At 38.8% G+C, this 24,624-nt stretch overlaps 1 protein-coding gene across 1 annotated transcript in view; it reads right to left on the bottom strand.

Moving 5' to 3' along the window:
- Window positions 1-24,624, bottom strand: part of LOC140329223 (synaptojanin-2-like) — a 57,002-nt gene extending 32,378 nt beyond the window's left edge. Inside the window, exons 1-4 of the mRNA XM_072409369.1 lie at window positions 24,184-24,624; window positions 9,284-9,370; window positions 4,030-4,303; window positions 57-282 (exon numbers count right to left, since the gene is read on the bottom strand). Coding sequence (XP_072265470.1) covers window positions 57-282; window positions 4,030-4,303; window positions 9,284-9,370; window positions 24,184-24,307 — 711 coding nt within the window. The 5' untranslated portion in view covers window positions 24,308-24,624. The remainder of the gene's footprint in view (window positions 1-56; window positions 283-4,029; window positions 4,304-9,283; window positions 9,371-24,183) is intronic.

Here is a 24,624-nt window from a genome sequence, read left to right on the forward strand (position 1 = left end):
ACAAGTATACAAATATTTCATCTAATTATGAGTAAAAGAAAAAAAGTAAACAATACCTGCTCTGTTTCAACAAAGTTAGAAACATGTCCATCATCATCTACTCCACGAATATGGAACCTGGCACCAGCTCGTACACTGCTGATACGAGAGATAAGGCAAGCCTTGGCTTTCCGATGGGAGGCATAGACGGTACGGATTTCTACACCGCCACAGATCACCTTTAAAAGCCAGTCGGAGCAGCTGACCTGATAGTGTTTTAAAGGCACGTGCAGCAGTCTGTTCCTACAAACACAATAAAATACATAGGATGTAGAGAGTACAGACTTTACAAAATATTTACACAAGGTAAACAGCTATTGCTCTGTATTTTTTATTTTCCTGGCTTTTATTAACACTCAATAAGCATGAAGTCAGATACTTTCATAAGTGTGTAAAAAACCATTGTAAAAATGTCTGAAATAATTAGTATGAAAAATTACAATTTCATATTTTTGCCTTGGACTCATTGGGCCTGATTTATTAAAGCGCTCCAAGGCTGAAGGATACACTTTCATTAGTAAAGCTGTGTGATCCAGCAAACCTGGAATGGTTTTCTTCAAAGTAATCTGCTATTTGCTGGCAATGTTTTTATTCCTAAACCAGATCCATTCCAGGTTTGCTGGACCACCCAGCTTCACTGATGAAAAAGTATACTCTCCAGTCATAGTGAGCTTTAATAAATCAGTCCCATTCATTCCTGCAAAGTTCTCTTCATGGCAAAGTGATAGTGACTATACATTTTTTTAGCACAACACCTTATACTTACTTTGATTTGGCCCTCTTGCCACTCCTCCCTCTATGGCAACCAGCAATAAAATTACCAGTGTCAGTGACCTGGGAAATTAGTGACATTATCTTGTCATTGGGTTTTGTCCTTAGCTGTAACTGAGGAAGGAGTGCTAAGGGAGTGCAGGCAGAGCAAAGTAAGGTTGGTCAGCCTTGCCAGGGACACTGTCAGTCTGCCCTGCATGGGCAAGGTAAGTGTCCATTTAGAAAACACCACCTCTCTATCAACATTTGCCCTATATCAAACAGATCTAGAGAAAGCAATGTTATTGTTCAAATGTTAACATACACTTCATTGTTAGGTCAATACAATCATTATGTGCCTATTGCCCCATACTTTATAACTCTAAAAATACAACTTTTTGTTTTCTTGAATTAACACTGTCATAAAAAAATATAGGACTGTCACTTCAGAACTCATCCTACCAAAAATATATGTGACTTAATTGCCTGTTCCATTCTCTAGTCAGTATTATAGCAATAGGGTTAAAAAAAGGAGAGAAAAGAGTGTGTTAACTGTTAAACTTGCTGATAAAAAAGTTTAAAACCCCACAAATAGATATAAAAAGGAACACCAAACTACATTGTAAAGGCATCTACACTTTATCTTTCATTATTTGCAAATACAACTAGCAGGGGTTTAAACAAATCCCTCCTTCATCAGAGCTTAAAGCGTACCTAAACTCGTAGCATAGAGAACCCTTTTATGTAAGGTAAAAATCCAGGGAGGCTCTTGGGGGCTCCTTCTGCACATGGCCGAGCATCTCAGGTATGCACAGAAGGAGCCTTTTTGCTCAAAGAGAAAAATTTGCAGATCTCACGCATGTGCAGTGAGATTGGCAAATTTTTTTTCAACCTACGTCACCTGATCTCGTGCCTGGGTCAGTGACGTAGGATTGAAGAACCTGGAGGAGAGGACAAAGATGGCGGCACCTGGAGCGCTGGCGCTGGGATGGATGTCGAGACGACGCGGGGCCCAATGCCGGACAATCCGGGAGTGATCGAATTGCCCTGTGGGATTCAAGGTAAGTGTGTTTGTTTTTTTTGGAGTTTTGAGTATAGTTCCTCTTTAATAGTAATGCATGGACTCTGAAGCCAGTACAGGTAGGGTAAATCTGAAAGTTATTTATATAAAATAACCAGTTATCGAGGCACTGCAGTGTAACAGAAAACTGGGAAAAAGCCTAAAAAGGCAGCAAGCATCAAAAACTTGTAATTACCCTCAAATGGTGACTAATTGATTAGGTAATAGAGGCAAAGCCAAGGTATTTCATACCAGGGAAGAATAAAGGGAATCGTTTTACAAATTATGTTTCTCTTAAAAGTGAATTTGTGACTGATTTTAGTCTGTGAAACACTGTGAAGAGTTACAATTTAGTAAATTGAGATAATCCTCTTTTTAACTGACAACACTACATTACATGGAATGGAATAGTTGGTTATAGCACTAAGCATTTAAAAATAATTTTCTTTTTGATTAAATCCTTATTTTTTTCCTTTGTATAAGCTACAAAAATCTCAAAGTAATGAAGGAGACATGATTAATTCACTTAAAAATCCACAAACTGTACACGGACTATTGATATTTACTGGCTTTGTTTTAACCCAGCAATCAAAGTCAAAAACACAGAGAAGGAAAGTGAAGAAACATATTTGTTATCTGTAACTTTCTCTTCAGTTCTAACAAGTCTCCCTAAATGTGTGACTTTTATTTATTTATTATTATTTATTGGTATTCAATTATATCAGTTTACCACAACACAGACACAAGTGAAACCAAACTAGGAAAAAAGATACGTGATTAGTCATTAATGAGCAACATCCAGATTTACTTACAGTACTTCTATTCAAATGTGTAGCTGTGTATTTCCATCCATGTGTTTAATATTTAATGTCACTTTCTTAGGCTTATTGTATTGTCTGCGCACTTGGAGAGCTATATTCTTTTAAGGTTGTTTGCTTAGATACTGTATACATCCATCAGCCGAAACAATAAACACAGATGAAGTGAATGACATGATCGTGTTACAATGGCAGCTGTCAAGGAGTGAGATATATTAGACAGCAAGGCAATAGCCAGTTCTTGAAGGTGATGTGTTGGAAGCACTAAAAATTGACAAGTATTAGGATCTGAGGGACTTTGACAAGGGCCAAATTGTGATAGCTAGATGACGTACGATGAGTAAGAGCATCTCCAAAACAGAAAGTCTTTTTGAATGCTCCTGGTAAGCAGAAATTAGTATCTACGAAAAGCAGTGCATGGAAGGACAACCAGTAAACCGTTAACAAGGTGCCCAAGTCTCAGTGATTTATAATACTCTCTTTTAGAGTCATGTATCTCGTATATGTGTTGGGAATGGGGGGGACTGGAGTTGGCTGCAAATAAATACAAATGCTCATGCTGACCCCTGTCCACTGCACAATACCAGAAAGAAGCCTGACAATTTTTGGTTGCAGCAAGCTTAATTTGAAACTTTTAAGTCATTAAAAAACAGCAAATATGTAAGATAGAGATCCTATATTATTCAAGATCCAACGATCTAATAGGCATTGTAGAGGTTTGGGTACCTGTTACGGTGTATATGTGTATATTTCTGCTTTGAAAAGACCATTCCTTTTTATTTAACAAATAGTTGGTGTGTTTAGGTACACTTTAAAGATAGGCTCCAGGCAAATACAACTGACACAGTGTCAATCCGTATTCATTAACACAGAAGTAAATATATCAAGTTCTGACTTGATAATCGGTTTCATGCATTATGCAGACAAATTGCTTTTAAAATTACAAAGAATGTAACATAGCAAATATTTATTGCTGACACCTAGAAATGTACCTTTTCTACAGGCATGTAGTTGACCACCAATTAAAATAGTTACCATGCACCGCCTGGTGTGGGAACAGCCTAATATACTATTTGGAGCATATTGCAAAGCCAAAACTAAGACAACTCTATAATGCAAAATGCCATTCAACTTACGGCTGTTTGTCTCTGGCCTATTACAGTTTTATACAGCAGCTTACGCTGGGAGGAGGAAGCAGAATAAGGGGCTAATCCTGCTTCAGCATTTGTATCAATAAGAAACATGGTTACAGAAGGAGAAAGCAAACCGAATAAGAGACAATCTCATCAGTCTGCATTAATATATGCAAGGAAGAATTAAAATATCTAATCTAGTGTAAAAACTGATACAAATATTACCAACCAGAAGAACCAGTTGCCAGGCTCACAACTGCTGTCACAGGCTTGTTTCTGAGCTCGAACAGTAAGGTCAAAGTTGGATCCTGCATTTGGCCATGAGAAATAAAACATCCCCGAATTCAAAAACTTCCTTAGAGCCGTCACTCGTTCCTCCTCTTTGGTCTCCTCTTGAAGTGGGCAGAACTCGGTAGCTGTGATTTTGTAAACTTCAGCATCTAAAATTTTTCCCACAGAGGTGCATCCACTTACTAAGACAAGAAAATGCAAATAGGTGTTCCCTAGAAGAAAAATAAAGACAAAAGACGCAATGATGTATATAAATTAAACTTAAAAAAAAAAAAATCAGAAAATCATAAACGACATAAGGATTGAACAATACTTTATATTAACAATTGTTTTTCTGCAAACTTAATATGCTAAGTATCATAATAAAATAGTAAACTAATTTGAACGGGACCTTCACCCATCAACTGAGAGAACACTGAGGGTCCATTTGTAATCTTGATTCATCACCAGAAGATACAAACATTGTCATTTAAAATACATGAAAGTAGAAGATTTACTTTATCAATTCTACTTACCTGAGCTGAGAAAAGTGGTGGGGATAGATCTGGAATATTTACTAATGTCCTTAAGCTCTTGCAGAAAGTACAACAAACTGTCATGCTGCGGGTGAGGCCAGGAGTGGCTATTTTACAGAGATCCAATATCTAAGCAGCTGTATCAATATATGGTGTAACACTAGTACAGTGCTTGCGGAAGGAAAAAAAGCTGGCACAACATCAAAGGAATTGCTTATCGAATGGCTCTACTGGCAGAATGAACATATTCACAATATGTAATATGTGCTGGGTGCTCAGATCCCAGGCATTCATGTGAACCTCTCAACACTCAATACCAAACTCATGCAAGTTCACACCTCAGCACCCAGTACTCACTGTATGTGCTTTAATCTCTCAGCACTTATTCTGCTGCTAATGTGTAATAATCACCTAAATGCCGGTACCCAACACGTGTAATAATTACTCCATAACCAGCTTTCTGGGTACTTAACCATTTTTTGAAAGTGTTGTACCAAGGCACTATGTGCATGTACTTTTTGCTTGAAGGAACTCCTATGCAGAAGTTAAACCTATATTGTACCAAAGATTACAATCTGTGAATAAGGATTTCTGTAAAACATATAAAAAGATTTTTTTTAAAAAGCCCATTGTTTAAAAGATAGAGTTTTATAAAAAAGAATTTTTTTTTTATTTAAATTTACTTTTATTTTACCACATTTGTTCTTAGGTTAAACAAATTGAGATGGGATAATTGTTTTAAGCTACACTTTTTAGTTGATAAGTATTATGAATATTAAAAATATGAGGTGAAAAATGATAAATGTGAAAAGCCATTCAAACTTCCTAATGGGTTCACTGTACATGCACAGATAGTATCAAGGAAGGTAACTTGATAAACTGGTTTGATAAACATTCTTAGAAAGCACCTGAATTTCCTTAGGTCTACAATGACTTTGTAAACCAAGACCATTCACGTACAGTCATTATAGATTGACTTTTTTTCAGACAAAAGCCTGGAAATACACACTAAGGGACGTCCATCTAAAACTAATAACACAGACTGGTCAATTCACCCGTTACGGTAGTGGTTCCACTGGTATATTATCTAAGTAGAAGCTTTTATACCCACAGTATTGCCAACTTAAAACACCATTCCTCCATTACTGATCTCTGGTTTGCTGCACTTAGCTTTCCTGCTGTGAGGAGATTTTGCATTGATGTAGACAGAACACAATATAAGAGTCTAACAGGGAAGTATATAGTGTAGAATAATCAAGGGGAAACCCTGAAATAACTTACAAGTCTTAAGGATCCCCTGCTATACTTACTAAATTCACAGGTCACAATACATTAGTGTGGTGGTCATTATGATGCCTCTTACAATGCTGGCCAGTGGGAATAATGCCAACCTCACAGCCAAAAAGATCATAGGTGTCATCAAACCCAAAAGGCCCAAACTGCTCATTGCTCAATGAACCCCTAGAAACCTCCGGAGGAACCCTGGTTCAGAAACACTGCTTTATAGAATCACTGAAATGTCAGGAAATACAACACTAATGGCTATATACAATTACAGTTATGTCCAGGAATAAAAAGTAAAAATATTTTATTGAGCTGAGTAAAAAGGAAATATTGCATATTTCACATTGATCATTTGACATTATTAACAACTTTTTGACAATATTAACAACAAAAGCCCAAAAACAAAGCTCAGTATCTCAAACTACACTTCTACAACTAATTTGGGGACAAAAATTCCCATCTAAATTTTTTTTTAAACATACAGTCTGAAAGCTACTTGCTATGCACTTTCTTTAGAAGCCCTGTAATACCTAGATTGTGGGTATACTCTATACAAATGTTTAATTACAAAACAAAGATGTTATATAAGTAGTAAAGAAACATGAGGCCATGGCTCCACATAGAAAGTTTCGCTCTGTACAGAATGCTGACAGCAGACGACCCTGTAAATTCCTACGGAGGAGAGCACAAGTGGGTGCCATTCACTCGTCCTCCCACCTCCCCTCGCCATAGAACAGCACTGTATGTACAGCATTCATTCAATCATCTGTCACTGGAAACAATCACAAAGAATCTGACATCTTCATGGAACTTCTTTTCTTTGTGTTGAAGCACCTCAAATGTATTTAGCAGACATATAATAAACATTCAGTTGAGCTTTATTCACTCCAGATAACCCAAATTTAGATTGTAAAACGTTTTGTTCCATCAACTAAATATGCAACAATTCATTACATAATTTGGTTCAACAGTTTAAAGTTTGTGTAATAACACAGCATGTCTAACAGCATGAGCAAATTCTCAGAATTAAGAAGTCTTACAACACAAACACTCAGGAAGTTGTGGTAATTATAAGCTGCGTTATCAGCTTATATTGATCATTTGATAAAACGATTTCCTAGTCAAATCCCAGCATATGCTGCTTATTGTGTGTGCTACTGAAGAAATACTGCAGTGTTGGTATAATACCTGCACACACTTTACAGCTATGCAGTTGTACCGATCTGTGGGGAATAGACTCAGCAAGGTACTTGAAATTTTCATTAGGGATTTTGGTCCATATTGACAGTATAGCATCACGTAGTTGGTGCCGAATGGCTGCACATTTATATCACTGGATATTTTCTCTTTTTCAGATGCTTGAAAATTCTAGATCAGCAGTTTCTGAAATCCTTAGACTAGTCTGCCTAGGACCAACAACCATGTCACATTTAAAGTCACTTAAATCACTTTTATTCTCCATTCCTATGTTCTGTTTGAACTTCAGCAGGCTGTTTTGTAATGTCTACCTGCCTAAATGCATAGAGTTTCTGCCATGTAAACATTTATTTACCCAAAGTTTTGTGGCACTACAATAAAGCACAAGGCAGAACTGCAAACTGTCAAGCAAGCAATCTCCTTCAAAACAATCTCCTAAAATAGAACTAAACACCATGACTAAAAGCTGTACCAAATTCAAGTAGTTGTCAAAGTTGTTTTGAAAATATTAGCAATCTGCAGCATTAAATAAGTATAATTGATGATAGGTCCTTGATTTAGGGTGACAATATTATCCTAGTTGTATTTCTCTGTTGTCACCATTCCCATGTGCTCCTGATGTAGACTACAAAAAGCCAATGCCAGAACACAATGATAAGGAATGGTCCACAGTTGTCACTATTTGAAAGCTGAACCAAAGCAATAATGTAAGGCCAAAGACAACAAGCTCTCTTAATAATTAGGTAGATCTGCAACATCCAATAAATAAATAAAGTAACTGGCCTGCATATTCACATTGCTCAGCTCTTTGTTTTCCTTGGTTACCAGAAACAAAAAGTTTTAAAAAAAATTATTTAGTACAGGAATATTAGAGTATTTTTTTCTAGTACAATCATGATTTGGTTAATAATGGATAAATTGGAGCTACTTCTTAAATTCAAATTTCCTGTCTTAAATTGCAATGTCCAGCTTTTAGAAGTCAGTCATAATACAATAGTTCTGATTTAGGAGTAGAGGCTACTCACTTAAGGTGCGTACACACTTCCAATTTTTATCGTTCCAATCGAGCGACAAACGATCGATTGGGCAAAAAATCGTTCGTAAAAAAGTAACCAACGACGCCGACGAACGAGGAAAGTCGCTGGAAACGAACGACCGGACCGACGGATCGGATTGGACGACGATCGTTGAACATCGTTCGTGTGTACGGTCGTTCGTTGATCGTCCATGTTCAGAGCATGCGTGATGAACGAACGTCCGTTCACTTTCCTGTCATGCACATAGTTCCTCTATCGCTCAAACGATCGTATCTATTGTGTGTACAATATCTACGAACGATCGTGTCGTTAACTCTATGTGCAGGATCGGTGCTATACGATCGTTCATATATATCGTGCATGAACGTTCGTCGTTCGTTTTCCAACGATAATAATTGGAAGTGTGTATGTAGCTTTAATATAAAGTGATAAAACTATCTGAAACATTCCCTTTTTGAATATCTGAAAAAGGTACAGCAATTTTGATTATGTTAACTCCTATCTGGTAAAACCATTTTCATCAGTGGCAGGGAAAATTCCAGAATTCCAGACACCAGTAAAAAACTAAAAAAACAGGGTTCCATTTTCTACCCAAAACTAAACAAAACCAAACTGTTGTTGCTGGACATGCAAATGTACCTAATAAGTTATAAAAAAACATTACAATTGATTTAATTATACATATTTAAGCACTGTCCTCTCATGGGAAATAAATGCTACAAGTATAAAGCGTGGACACTTTAAGATGTCTGTTAATAACACACACCTCACAATAACTTTGTTGTTACTGCAGTGCTACGGCCATGCCATTTAGGGCTCCAACTTGTCCTTACAGAGCCATATCTTGCCCGTCTCCTATTGCTTCCTGAACATTTTGAAGCTGCTTATCACAGGTATGAACCGATAAGGCAGCACTTAGCTAGGCAGGAATGTTAGAAAGCTGTGGAAGCAATGTGTAGACACTTCTAAATGCCTGTACATTAAAACTGAAGCAATTTTATTTTTCCCCCATGAAAAAGTGGCCCAGATTTAATGGAATTATGTGGCAGTATTTTTTTTGCAGGAAGTTCAGCTTTTGCATAAGAGTGAACTAATGGCAGACCCATCGACCAACCTTTGCTGTGTGGGTAAAGAACTTGTCCAGCTGGAAAAGAATTACCTGATTTAAGCTGAAGTTGCCCCAAGCATCCATAGGCTTCCTGATGCCTTTCATATTGTCCTTTAAGCGCCTCCTTTTCATCAGGTGCTAGAAATAAAATAAATATTATGAAAATGATGTATGACAATGTCATTATATTTTTATAATAATTTGTTACCTACTATTGAACCATGTTAGGAAGAAGCATTTACAACGCCAAACTAATCTTATATAAGTCATTAGTAGAACTAATATGTTCTGCATCATTTATTGAAGAAAAGGCTGTTTCCTTTTCAGCAAGGATTTATATAATATACAAATTAATTATGTTAGTACAGGATAGCCTTTTTTCTCTAAAGGTGGCACAGATTTCTATCCATAAATCACCTGCTGGCATACAATAGTTGAAATATAACTCCAGGTAGATTCATTGAAAAATTTATGGAAACATTAAAAAGGTAAAATAGTTCTTGTGTTTGTATTCTACTATATAGGTAATAATTTTGTTTTGTGGTCTGAAGAGAATAGCCAGAAAAACATTATCCACATTGTTTAAGTTTCAGTTCAGTCCTCAAGAAGAAGTTACAAGGGTACTGAAATTCGGGAGAGATCAACTATTTTTCTATGCTGCAGAAAATGTTTTAGGATTCAGATATTCTTTACATCGCCCATGAAAGTATATTGCCATGCTCCTTTTCATAAATGCCACACTATGGGTGCATTTTTCCTTTGTATGTACCGGTTTATGGCATTGTAGCACTCCCCAGCATGCACCAAGGCTATGACTAAGTATGTATGTGGGTGAGCAGTGAGGTTGTCAGACCACACATTCTACAGCCAAGTGCAAAGCATGCCACAACTAAGCAGTTGTTGTTCATGTCAAAGAGCAAGAAAATTGGCAATGCCATGGAAAACATGTTTTAAAGATAAAACAAGAATAACCAATCACAGTTAAATGTTTATATGATACTGTATATCCCTGGTATCCCGTTCTCTTTCTCTCGTTTTCATATCAGAGGATTGCATAAACAGAAACAGGAAATTAAAAAGAAAATACTGCTAACAGAATATTTGTGTTTGCCAAACATCCATCTGCTTCACTGATCTCAGACTATCATTTGTCTATTTAAAGCAACGTTGGTAATTAAGTTCAGCAATATACCAATGCTGGCTTTTCTTTACTTATAAGAAACGCACATGAAAATGATAGCTGCCACAATCTGCTATTTTCTATGCAAGTGCCTCGTGGTATGAAGATCTGCTGTTCTGACTTCACTGTGACACTGCGGCATGCCTGTTCTGGGTCATTGATTGAAAACAAGAGGCCACCATGCAACCTTTTAATTTAGGAAGGAGCTCCGCAGTAATGACACATTTCTTTCACAATGAGTTTCCTTTAACAAATATTGCAGTTAAGACTCCTCCCTAAAAGGGCCATACCGTCCAAAATCCATATTTTTATTTTTGTCTTTATAAATAGTTTTCTCCTAATTTTCTTCTAATTAGGCCTTTGTACAAGTTCATAGCCCATAACCATGTGGAGATCATTATGAGAGGTGTCCCCCTCACGTGTTACTCTACTTACAGATGAAATATTAATTTTTAGTAGATTGCCCCTTGGATAAACATATTGGGCCTGATTTATTAAAGTTCTCCAAGGCTGGAGACGATACACTTTCTTCAGTGAAGCCGTGTGAACCAGCAAACCTGGAATGGATCTGGTCCAGAATTCAAAGCATTTGCTAGCAAAAAGCAAATGTCATTGAGAAAATCCATTCCAGGTTTGATGAATCGCCCAGCTTCACTGAAGAAAGTGTATTTCTCCAGCCTTGGAGAGCTTTAATAAATCAGGGCCATCTTCCCATGTTTGGTATTTCATCATACAGCTCAACCATAGATAAGATTTTCCAACTGTTGATTCAGCTATATTTCTACAACACAAGACAATAATAAGGTATTCAGTATTCTTTGCCTTTATTCATTTTTTAAAGGGGTTCACTTAAATGTTTCCCCATTAATACAGTTTAAAGCTAATGAGTTACTGATGTTCCCAAATAGCAGTCTATACCTTCCAACTACCTATTTTCCATCAAAGTTCCCAGGGCTTCTTTCCAAGGTGGCATATGAAATGTATCTGGATATAGAGTATCACACAGAATATAGGGAAGGCAAAGGAAAAGCAGCTTTGGTAACAAGGGACTTTTTCTGTGCACATGGCAGGTATGCACCACTGCCTTCACATATTTGCAGTCTGAAATCTAAAATCCTGCTTTAATGGCGACCTTATTCTTTATGCGTTTTGTAGTAGAACATACTTTAATGTCTTTTATTTAACACAGTCAGGCATTGCTCAGACATTATTATTGTCCAGAGATGAATTAGTATGAGCATTTGTATTCTGTAGTTATTTTTCTAAAAAAAAACTGCTAATATCTATCTATTCATGCCAAAGTCTCTGGTGCCATTGCACCCCCCCCCCCCCACCGTAACAGAGCACACATTCTTCCTTCACTTACCTACACAAGAAAGATGAGAGCTAGGATACATACTGAGCACTTTTCAGGAAGATCAGAAAGCACTTTTTAGGCAACTGCAATGGAGAATAATTTTTACATGAGATTTCTATCCTATAAATCTATCCCGAAACATCTTTACAAATTGTCACCATTACTTCTCTCAATTTTAGGGAAGTTAAAATTACAATTCTAGCCAGTGTAGTTTATGCAACAAATCATACCGCCTTACCAACAAAGTAGCCTGCTGCATACTTCGGCGTTTAATAGGTATGTGAAACCCATTCATTACACTTGACAATGCAGAGCTAAAGCCTCTGTAGAAGGAGGGGAAGGATCATTGAAAATAAGTTGGACTAAAGCTCTAGATTTAGTTATTAATTTTTATGATAAGGATGTCATATATAGCAGTGGTTCCCCACCATTTTCGACGTTGCAGACCACTAAATGCTCGGACTCCAGAACGTGCATGTGCAGGGAACCGTTTATCACTCAAAGGGGAGAAAACTTCCCCCTTAGTGAAGTCATGATGCCAGAACCCGCCCACTGCCCCATCGCAGATCTGAGTCCAGAGACACAACGGGCCCACCGCCCTGAGCCTGCGGTACATACAGGAGACATGGTCCGCGGCTCTGGCCAGAGCCACGGCCCACCTGTGAGACCGGCGTGGCCCACTAGTGGGCATAATATATACAGCATATTCTTTTGGGGAAACAAACAAGACTTTCTTTTGGTGGATTTTAATGGCAAGGGTACAACAGCCTTGGAAAAAAATCAATTATATTTAAACTAATTTTCAATTGAAATATAGAAATTCGGATCGGATTCCAAACTTGAGACTTTATCTGACCTTTTTTTTCCTTTACTACATTAATTTGATATAAGGGAAGGATGTTGATCTGTAAATAGGGAGGATGTCTGATGTATGAGTTCAAGGTAAAACATCTACGTGGGCAAAAGAATTGTGATCCAGATATGCTCAGTTGATTGCATTGTTTATTTTTTCCAACATACACCAAAAGTACTCGTTTTTAGAAACTGACTAATTTATGTGTTATTTGAATTTGGGGTCATCATTAACACTGTGCCTTTTCCAAGACTGAAGGCAGGCTTTATTTCGGCAGGATGTGCTAAAAAAGAAACAGATAAAGGCTTGTAACACATGTCACAATATTTTTAGAAACAAGCTGCCAAACCTCCAGCTTTTCTTACAGAAATAATTTTTGTTGACTGCTATAAACTGGTATGTTAATGATCCTCTGATCTGACATCTGTTTTTCAACTTATATTAGGTGTAGTCAGACGAACACTGTCTATTATCTATGGTCTATTGAACACTGTATGACATGTATTAGCCCTCCTAATTAGGGTGCCAACTTGCAACGTAAAGAACAAACATTTTTAAGCTTGGAAAACTAGTGACGGGCTACTATGAATTCCAGCACATTCGTATTGTACCATCAGTGGCAAAAAATTATAACACAGATATCCTTCCTGAGTATTTACAGCTTTTTTATTTCAATACATTTTTATTGATTTTTCTGGAAAAATAACAATATAAAATAAAGGTATAAAACATATACAAAGAAATATGTGCATATTTTGTTTGTTAATAAAAACTTTGTTAATTGCAACATACCCGTCTACCTCCATGTGCATATGGTTTACATCAGTTGGTATCTTAAAATGCTTACAAACAAATTAAACAGAAAGGGAAAAACCTTGGGGAAAATAGATTCCCAATCGACACTTTTAAACAGCTTGGAATACAATCAATTTTCTGGATGCATCATATGGGGGGTATGTTAGGCTGTTGTATAGGTTAACTTGAGCTCTGTCTAGAGATGATACTGTTTGGTTTACTCTTTATTATAAATATATATATATTAAATTGCCATTTTACACAACTGCTTCAGTAACAAATATGTAAATTTTCTTATCCAACCAAAAGGACATTTTTTCCAAGTGAACAAAGTTTTCATCCTATAGAACAGTCCCTGACACAGGTGTCACCACTGGAAGATTTTCCATCCACCTGTTGCTCAAAATGTTTTGCTTCCCCACCACTTTATGTCTTGGTGATCATGGTCAGCAGGTAAAAGAGGGGATTAAGTAGCCCTGGGAACATAGATCGTAATGAAAATTTCACAAAGCGTCTAAAAAACAAAAACATTTTTCTTTATATATTCTTCAAGTAAAACCATGGCTTTTGCTTTTATATTATTAAAACTCAATTGGCAACATTATATCTTTAATTCTAAAAAGCTTAAACATAAACAATTAGAAAAGTAGGTTACTTTTTCTACAGCACTGTATATAGAATCCTATCCATCTCTACAAGATATCAACTGTGCAAAAAACAATTAGCTACAGCCACCAAAACCCCCCTCCCAAGCAGCTGAGAGCACAGCAGGTGCTGCCAAAATAAAATCTTTGTACAGTTGTCTTTGCTGACTTCATGTTTCAGGAATGCCAATAAGTCACCAAGGACAGCAACCAAACGGCACTCTTTTCACTTTATATTATTACTAAAAGTACCTTAATATTGTGTGGACCTCCCTGCTACTACTTAGCTGTCTGGGTCCTCCTGTCTGCAAATGTCAGGCGCTTAGATGCGGCACAGTCACCACAGGCCAGGTAAAATGGCCAGATTCGGCCTGTGGACCTTGTGTTTGACACCTGTGATATAAAACCGTGGGCAGTCTAGTCTCTCTCAATTGCTTGCCACCCTTAAAAAATTCCAAATCTTGGCAGCTTCTAGAAATGTGCAAAAGCCTCAGCAGGATGGGTAATCCGTTTAGCAACATGGCAGTGGTGTAAGTAGGTATCACAAACGCTAATAACCCAACATAGTGGTTAACCAGTACTATTCTGGGTAACATGGCTGGACTGAGTTTGGAAATTCATCTAAGCAGTACATTAGGGGAAAAGTGACCATAAGTGTTGTATATGCATCAGAGAATGTTTTCCAGTTCAGGCAATAAGGTATTTGAAGTTGCATAGCTTAACTCCAGGCTTTCCTTCAGTTTTACACAGTTCCTCAAACTTCTCTCCTGTACCGAAATTCATTTTGACATAATCAAACTCTCACAACATGTACTAAAAGCTGCAGCAAAACTCATGGAGTCTGCTTTTTTTTCGCTGGGCAGAAATATAGCATCATCCTACCCTTTGAAATGTCCCTGGCCCACCCATACATTGGATTTCAATCATGAAGACTTGGCATCACATGTCAGCAATGCCATAGCTTTCAGGAAGCTATGTACAGCACCCTGCCAGTCCTCTCCCAACATCTATGATCATCTTGTATTGTAGAGAATTTGTGATATTACTGGACCTAAAAATCATGGAAGTAATAAAAACTTACCATTTTATTAATTAATTTCGGTAATATTTTTAAGTTATGGGGGGGAGAGATACCAGGGTAGGCAATATTAAGCAGAATAAACTTTTTGAAGTAAACAGTTCCAGCTCAGATGATTTTTTTATAGCACAACTACTGGGATTAGGGTGTTGCCATTGAGCCTAGAATTTCAAGGAATGCCTGTACTGTATACAATCCAGCAAATCTATCTGGTAATAATCGGTTCCTCTGCTGTTTGGAACAGCCGTCACCTGGAGAAATACAATTGTTATCTCATAGAAATGGTCACTAATTTCAGATGAACTGATAGGCAAGCTGCCCTTGGTGATCATAAAATAGCACCCCTGCCATTATGTAAATAACATTGCATATATCTTTTCCTAGGTACTACATATTTGTCTATTACAGCATGGATGTAAGAAAATTTAAATAGTCATCAAACCAACGTAAACAGCTCTGTAAATCTGCACACACAGAGCTATACAAAATTCATATAAATTATATAGTGTGAAATTTCTGACTTCAGCACATTTGGAGAGTTACACGTTGCATGAACAGTTCATATATATATCGCCAGGAGTGAATAATCTACAACAAATATTATATTTTACCTGCTCATACACCAGATATTTAATCTACATAATTTGTCCTCAGAAAAGCATAAACATCTCCAACATAAGGGAATCCTATGAATCCTGTATAACCATAAAGAAAAAAAGCAAGGGCAAGAAACAATCTTCTTATACAACGTATAAGAAAAAAAAATCGTCAGTGTGAATACATTTGTATGAAGTCATACACCTATGTGATCCAATATCATTTCCTGCAAAATGTCCCCTGGCCTATTACACACACAGCTAAAAAATGTGTCTACACTTGTGTGTCGCTGACTCATTCTTCCTTACCAGCGTTATACACACTCCCTCCCCTTTTCTCCCATTTTCTTGCTTAACATTCACCCAGCAAGTTTAGCTTCCTTTTGTTAAGGCTCACAATTCATCACAATAAAGTTTGCTAAGCTTCAACAAACAAAATGTGCATCTACCATAATTCTGCCATATGCATATCAATATTATTCTTACATTAAAGGATTATGTTGATGGGCTTTGGGCTTGTGCTAAAAGAATCAGTTTCACACTCTGCTGAAATTATTGGCAGATATATTTGACCTGCAGCTGACCTCCTAATGCCGTTGCCACTTTATGTCATCCGACCCAAAACAGTTCTGCATGGTGGACACCGAGGTCAGCAAGACCCTCAGTCAGAGTGAATCCCCAGTGCACTGACACTGCAGCTTCATAGTCATTGGAAAAATAAAAGTTGAACTCCAGGCCAAAAGCTCATTACTCGGATGAATACATATAAAGAAGCAGATTACCTGATTAAGGATTTATATTTCTGTCCCTTCATTCCTGAGATTTGCTGTTCTAGCGCTCAGCCCTGTGTGGAAGGGCAGCAGACCTAATTATTTTCTGCTGCAGGTCAGTAATACTTGCTCTCATCTCCATACCTCCCCTGTGATTGGATAGGGAGGGAGGAACTTTTTTTTTTGTCATTCTGCTCTCTTCTTCAGTCAGCAGGTTCTCGGTTAGCACATAAACACTGCAACAAAACTCCCAATCTCAGTCTTACCTCCATTGTACAGAGGTCTCAAGAGGCTAATGCCAAGTCAGATCCAGGTACTAACACTGCTTGCATTTACAATGCTTTCCAATGGCAGCAAGCAGTGTGCACTGGGTTTAATTTAAAGATGCCAGTGTATATTTGATGCTATGCCTAGACCAAGAGTCTAGTTCCTTAAAATTGAAGAATTGGTGTTAAACCATATTTAGGTAATATGGATAGCTTGTCTGTGGGAAGCAGTTTACTAGCTTGAAACAACTTTGGGAAAGTTCGAAGTAACTGCACATCTCCATTACATAAACAAAACTTCTTACACTCCTGAGCTAGGCTCAACCCATATTAAATGATGAAAGCTTACAGAACAGATCTGTAAAAGTAGCCTCAAGGTTTATATTTCACAATAAAATTAAAAACAGAACTTTTTTTTTTTTAACAGAACGGTTTTACTTAATCCAATGCCCACCTAACATTCATAATGTCAGGATAGGATTATTACAGCTGCCATTAACAACTTTTTCTAAGCATGCATTATTCAAGACTGTCATCCTAATTCTTGTATAGCTGCTCTACCAGTAACATATCACATGCCATGGCACTGCATCTGAACATGCTTGTTATGGGTAACATGAGATATGTTTTATACAGGTCAGTGACTAATCAAGCGGCAAGGGAAAGATGAGGAAGACAGCCATGGAACATGCATCTTCAAAAACAATGGTCACTTATTTATCTGCCCTGTAAGGTTCCCGTAAAGGCCAGTGTTAAATGTTGGCTCAGAATAAAAAAAATAAATAAAAAAATTACCGTATTTTTTGCCGTAAAAGACGCACTTTTTCTTCCCCAAAACTGGGGGGGAAAAGTTGGTGCGTCTTATACGACAAATACCGTGTTTCCCCGATTTTTTATAAAATAATTAAAAAAAAAGATACTCACCTGATACCCGATCCTGTGTGTGTCTTCTCGATGCTGGCTGCAGTGCAGAGCGAAAGAAGCCGGCAGGGGAATATGAACGACACAGAGTGATCAGAAGGAGAATTTGATTTGGTTCAGAATCTTTTTTTTCTAGATTTTCCTCCTTTAAAATTGGGTGCGTCTTATATTCCGGAGCGTCTTATACGGCGAAAAATAGAATGTTAGGTGTCTGGGATGTGCGATGTGTCCATCAAGTTCAACCACTAGGGAAGAAAATGTATCCCGATAGAAACCCTATGGACATAGATGATGCGGAGGAAGGCAAAAAAAAACAAACAAAAAAATCCCTGGTTCAATTTGTTCCAACTGGGGAAACATTCGATAAAATTGAAAGCCGGCCCTCTACAGTAATGTTAGCACAATTCTCCCAGTATAACCCCGTACCAAATTACAATCTGGTTTTCCAGGTTCATTCCCTTCAATAAATTCAATAAGTGATCTGGAAAAACAAATGACAGATTACCATTTTACAGCTTGTCCCTGCTTGCAAGCAATGAAGCCTACAAAATACATCTTTATGCAAATTCAGCCAAAGTACAAAATGAACGCCAACAGCCATTTACAATGCGTAAGACAACATAGCAGTGATTAATCCATCACCGCACCTTTGTCAAATGTCTGCAAATGCAGTTGTATTATGTCAAGCCTGAATGCAATGTAATCTCTGTACCCCAAATCCTGGGATTGTTATGAAAACACTACGAGCACAACTTCAGCTTTTATAAAAGATAAAAATATAATGCTTTTTATGTGCACTGATACATCTGAAAGATCCATTGTCTTCATCAGGCTAGAGCAGTTTTGAGTAATGTTTTGTATATGAAATTGTTTTATAAAAAACACACAAGGAAAAGATCAGCATAACTATCTTAGTCTCAGGTTGAACACAGCAATAGAATTACATTGGTTTGTTCGGCGCTGAAATGGTTTATAATTCCACTACATAGGAATGTTCAGTAAGGTTCACAGTGGCGGTCAGGTTGCGGAGTGTTTACTGCTCAATATCATGGAATATTTTTTCACCCAGCGGCAGTTCCATAGGGAATAAATAAGGGCAGCAGTGAGCAGTACAGTACCAGACTGTAACCAGCTGTCAAATGTGCAGACGCTGGTTCTGTAAGAACCAACACCATGGTGCGAGTGGCTGCCAGCCGCAGGTCTGAACTTGTCCTAATAAATTGTGACCAATATGATAAGTTGCTGCAGAGGTTCACAGGGGAGCTACTTGGGTCCTGAATTGATCCAGTCCCTCCCTAAAACGTAAAACTAAAAGCATTAAAAAAAAAAAAATACTGACTCTCCGCGTATAACACTGGACATATAACAAATGCTTTTGGATAAAATTTTTACTACCTATAAGAGTCAAAATGCCAAGCATTCAAAATAGAATTTAGATTTTTAATCCTTTTAGTTCCAATTCTTGATATGAGCATATCCTAATGTCACAATCAAGGGTAACTATACGCTTTTACATTTATCTTTTAAACAGTTCCCCCAGCCCAAATCCTACACTTGCATGTACCACAAGGAAGCAAAAGGCTGGAACCCCAGTGAGGACATACAAAGATAAACAAATTGTGGCATCACCATATCACCCCAATGACAGCAGTGTGCATCTTCCATCAATTGAAAATTTATGGTGGAAAATTATAAAAAAAATTGCTTTATGACAAGGCTCCATCCTGCAAAGCTGATCTCCCAAATGCCATAGAAGAAAGGAATCTGATTTATGAAGAATATTGTTTTCCATTAAATCCATGCCTCAAAGAATTCCAGCCATCACAAAAAAACAAAATTTTCTCATTGTTATGCAAGTCTAAATGTTTTTTTCTCCTACTTGGCCTGAAAAAAAAACACGCGCTAATAATTACAACAATGTCATTAAATTTTTTGGAGGTATTTTTACAATGCCAGAATGTCCAGCTGTTAAATAAAATAGTTTTGTGTCCTATCTGTGATTTGTTTTTTTTAGTAAAAAGTAAAACAGCTGACTGAACATCCTCCAAGAGCAGGGATCCTAGAGGTTGAATATATGTAATTGCTAAATGTGTTTATGTAAATAGTTTTTAAATTAAATTTTACACATCTGGGTCTCTATCAATTGCTTGCAGTGTCATGCATTGACTACGGGTCCAGCATTGTATATGACAGGACATGGGAGAGCCTGTGAACAATGGAATGGTGAGACTTTGGGGGGATGCTCATACATCATGGTGGAAGCCTTCCGGAGTGAGCATGAACAATCACATATTTCACTTTATCCCCTAAACCAGACATTCTCAACCAGGGTTCCAAGGGACCCTCCAGAATTTACCAGGGACTCCTTAACCTGTGGCTGACTGACCTCCTAAAGGAGGGTGCCTACAACAACACACCCTATAATAATATATCACTGGCCAAAAATAAATAAATAAATAAATGCTGCAGGAGACGCTCCATTGCCAGGTCTTCTCTCCTCCTTGTTGACATTTGGCCGTGCCATTCAATCAGATGTCCACATCACTGCCTGCATGACACTGAAATTCCTACTGTGCCATGTTATTTTTCTGAATGAACGAGAAGACTAACCATGCTGGTGTAAACAATGGTGGACGACACTGATGGAAACTGGTGAGTGAGTGCAGGTGCCTAAGCAGTGGTGTATTGGTGGTCCCTCACAATGGGAATAGAGCTGTCAAGGAAGCTTGACAGCAGATTTAGGAGGCTGTATCTTCATTCACAGGGTAAAAAAGAAACAAAACCTGTCAAACAAACCTGCAGAGTAGGTTGGAGAGGGTTGGGATGTAAGGAATTTTACATTTTGCCTGGAGTTAAACTATTACTCATGCAGTATGGGGGGGGTCATTTTACAGCAACCAAAGACATTACAGCAAACATGTTAGAAATATAAAAGCCCTCACTGCTTTCAGGGGTTCAGTATGAAGAAGCCTAATAGTCACCCTGTAGTCTCCTCCGCTCGACGCTTCCACTAAGCTAAGAATGAAGCTGGAATGGATTCTTCTATTTCTTTCTAGTGCAAAGGTGGTGCCTTTGTGTTGTCACACTCCACCCCATGTTTACATAGTTGCAGACATCCACCTGCATACTTTTAATCACAAGGTACACAATACAGCTACACCAATGTGTGTGCAGAAAGGAGCCGATGAACATAAACCAACAGTAACACAGTCCTAGCAAAAGCTGTTCAGAACTTTTTTCCTGTCTGTGTCCTGACCACTTCATGTCCAAGAGATACAACGAGGCGTGGGAGATCTTCTATTAGACGGCGGCTACCTGGAAGAAGTGTCCCTGATGGAAGAACTCTCCTCTAGTCCTTGTATTAGATTTCTCCATAAGTCTGGCCCTGATTACAGTGGTCACCAGGATAAATAAGAGAGGGGCTTTGCCAGGTGACATGTCATGCATATTATTAGGAAGTTGTCATTCCTTTGTCACTGTATGACTAGGACAACATTCTAGACACATAACTACGAGGGCAGATTCAGACCTGCATTGGTACTGAGCGATCCTGCATGGCTGCACCTTGCCAGCTGCTTGGCCACACACAATGCAGAGAACCAGCGTCTTCACATGAGACAGCTGGTGGCAGTGATCAATACAGTACCGATCACTGCCAGCCCTATTCATTCTCTATGGGACTGCTGCCAGTAGAAGTTACACGTAGAGTATCCCGAGAGGCAGCAACTCCCTGGTGTGAGGAAGCAGTAAACACACCGCAACCTCACCGGCATTGTGAACCCAGCCTAACGCACTACAGGTATTACACCAGAACTGTTGATTTTACTTCTGTCCATGCTTCCCTTTCTCTGTGATAACGCACCCAATTCCTCTTGTACAGGTGCCACATGCAAAGGAGAAAAGAACAAATCTCCCTAAAGGGGTAAAAATTGAAAACTTATCTCATTCCACCTGAAAATGTTCATAGGTTAGGCCTTAATGTGTATGTGAACCCAAATGTAATATATTCCAGTTTACCAGTCCTTACATGTGGTGACCGCATTGGTTTTCTTATTTCAGTCTAACAATGATTTCTGCAAGTACGGAAAATGCTTGTTAATCCCAACAATCCTAAAATTGTTATCAGCTTATCAGACATCTTCTATGAATTGACAAACAATGTACGGGTAGTCCTCAGGTTAAGGTAATCCGACATACGGACGACTCCTAGATACGAACATTGTCCAAAAAATGAACAGAGCTGGGGACTTGTAGAAGAAATGTTTTGCTGTTCTGCAAGCTCTTGTAACTCTTTAATGACCAAGACAAACTTTGCAGATGTTTCTTTTTGCATATCAAAGCACAGCTTGCTCCAGAAGTTAATGAATGTCTAGGCTCCATAAAGTTTGTTTTTTTCGTTTGTGATTAGCTCACAATGAGGATTTTATACAGTAACTGACACCACGCTGCCTAATAATATGTTGGGCCAAACATCTGTCCTACCTGCATTTATTAAAATATTGTACCTGTTCCGACATACAAATTCGACTTAAGAACAAACCTAGAGTCCCTATCTGGTATGTAACCTGAGGACTACCTGTAATGAAAATGAGGGGAGATGGAGGATTGCAGGAGGTGTGCAGCCCGGGGTGACAACATGGCTCCTCCCCAGATATAATGTTATGAGTGTTGTCATCCTCTGGAGACAGCTGGTGGCAGTGATCAATACAGTACCGATCACTGCCAGCCCTATTCATTCTCTATGGGACTGCTGCCAGTAGAAGTTACACGTAGAGTTTCCCGAGAGGCAGCAACTCCCTGGTGTGAGGAAGCAGTAAACACCGCAACCTCACCGGCAGTGTGAACCCAGCCTAACGCACTCCAGGTATTACACCAGAAATGTTGATTTTACTTCTGTCCATGCTTCCCTTTCTCTGTGATAACGCACCCAATTCTTCTTGTACAGGTGCCACATGCAAAGGAGAAAAGAACAAATCTCCCCAAAGGGGTAAAAATTGAAAACTTATCTCATTCCACCTGAAAATGTTCATAGGTTAGGCCTTAATGTGTATGTAAACCCAAATGTAATATATTCCAGTTTACCAGTCCTTACATGTGGTGACCGCATTTGTTTTCTTATTTCAGTCTAACAATGATTTCTGCAAGTACGGAAAATGCTTGTTAATCCTGACAATCCTAAAATTGTTATCAGCTTATCAGACATCTTCTATGAATTGACAAACAATGTACGGGTAGTCCTCAAGTTAAGGTAATCTGACATACGGACGACTCCTAGATACGAACATTGTCCAAAAAATGAACAGAGCTGGGGAAGGCGCGGTTTGCATGACTTGTAGAAGAAATATTTTGCTTTTCTGCAAGCTCTTGTAACTCTTTAATGACCAAAACAAACTCTGCAGTTGTTTCTTAAGTTATTACATTTCTAGGCTCCATAAAGTTTGTTTTTTTCGTTTGCGATTAGCTCACAATGAGGATTTTATACAGTAACTGACACCATGCTGCCTAATAATATGTTGGGCAAAACATCTGTCCTACCTGCATTTATTAAAATATTGTACCTGTTCCGACATACAAATTCGACTTAAGAACAAACCTACAGTCACTATCTGGTATGTAACCTGAGGACTACCTGTAATGAAAATGAGGGGAGATGGAGGATTGCAGGAGGTGTGCAGCCCGGGGTGACAACATGGCTCCTCCCCAGATATAATGTTATGAGTGTTGTCATCCTCTGGCAGGTGAAAAAAAAAGGAAAAACATAATGCAGCCACCACAGTCTGGGAATCTGTATTATAATACATTTTGGAAGATTTACTTTAAACTTGAAGCTACCACAGGCTTCCTCCTCTGATGTAACCAACCTACCGAAGCCATCAGTCAGTCACTGACCTCTCAAGTCATCAAAAAAAGAAGCAGATGGTCCATCCAAGGTACAATGACTGAACCCCAAATATTGGACGGATCCAGCATTGTCATTGAGGAACCATGGAAGGACCCCGTACAATGGACAGCTCTAGCATTGTGAGGACGCTGCGTGTCCCCCTACATAATGCGGGCTCTATATATACAAGAGACGAGCCCAGCATGGTAAGTGACGACCCTTTGGGCCCCTTCCATAGAAGGGCCACATACAATGGACAGGTCCGGCATTACGAGGAGAATTTGTGGTCACCACAACCTGAAGTGTTGAAGGAAAGGGCCAGTGGGAGGTGAGGGAAAGGCTGATAAAATGACTTTTTAATGTTACCCTCAGACAAACAAAAACTCATGTAACCCCTGCAGTGTGTGAGGAGGGGTATTTTAATACCCCTCTGGTACATTGTGGGGTATTTGTGAATGTTTTCACCCCCGACAAGCTGGCACCATGCAGTGGCCCCATTACCTGAGGTAAAGGGTTGTCCAGGTGCAGCAATGCAGGGGGTGTAAGTCCAGGGTTTCCCAGTCACCACCCCAGGGGGTGCCCAATGGCAGCCCGCCATCCTTATACTCACTCAGAGTGGCCACGGTTCCGGACTCGAAGAGCAGACAGTCGTCCCTATTGCGGGACTCCAGCAGCAGGCTGGGACACAGCGGCTCCGGCTTGATCAGAACCCTCAGCCCTTTACTCAGAGCCATAGCTCAGCCCATGGACCCGGACAGCATCACACAGAACCTTCTCCCGGGATCCGGTCCAATCAGGGTCACATGACCCGGCTACAACCTCACATAGTCCGATAAAATCGCGCTGGGAATCTGCTAATCCAGATTTGGGGTAGTCCGGTCCAATGATTTGAGTTGTCAATGAGGGAGTCCCATTCCGGGAACACTTAGCTCGGTGGTCTCCGTAGTTTGCTTGCAGTGCCCGGAGATCTTCCGTTATTTCCTGTGCGATCCCGACCCTTCCACCCGAGACCGGCTGTCCTCTGAGGGATCTCCCGCAGCCCCGAATGGGA

This window comes from Pyxicephalus adspersus, chromosome 4 (assembly GCF_032062135.1).
Source record: "Pyxicephalus adspersus chromosome 4, UCB_Pads_2.0, whole genome shotgun sequence".
In the NCBI taxonomy this organism is placed as follows: Eukaryota; Metazoa; Chordata; class Amphibia; order Anura; family Pyxicephalidae; genus Pyxicephalus; species Pyxicephalus adspersus.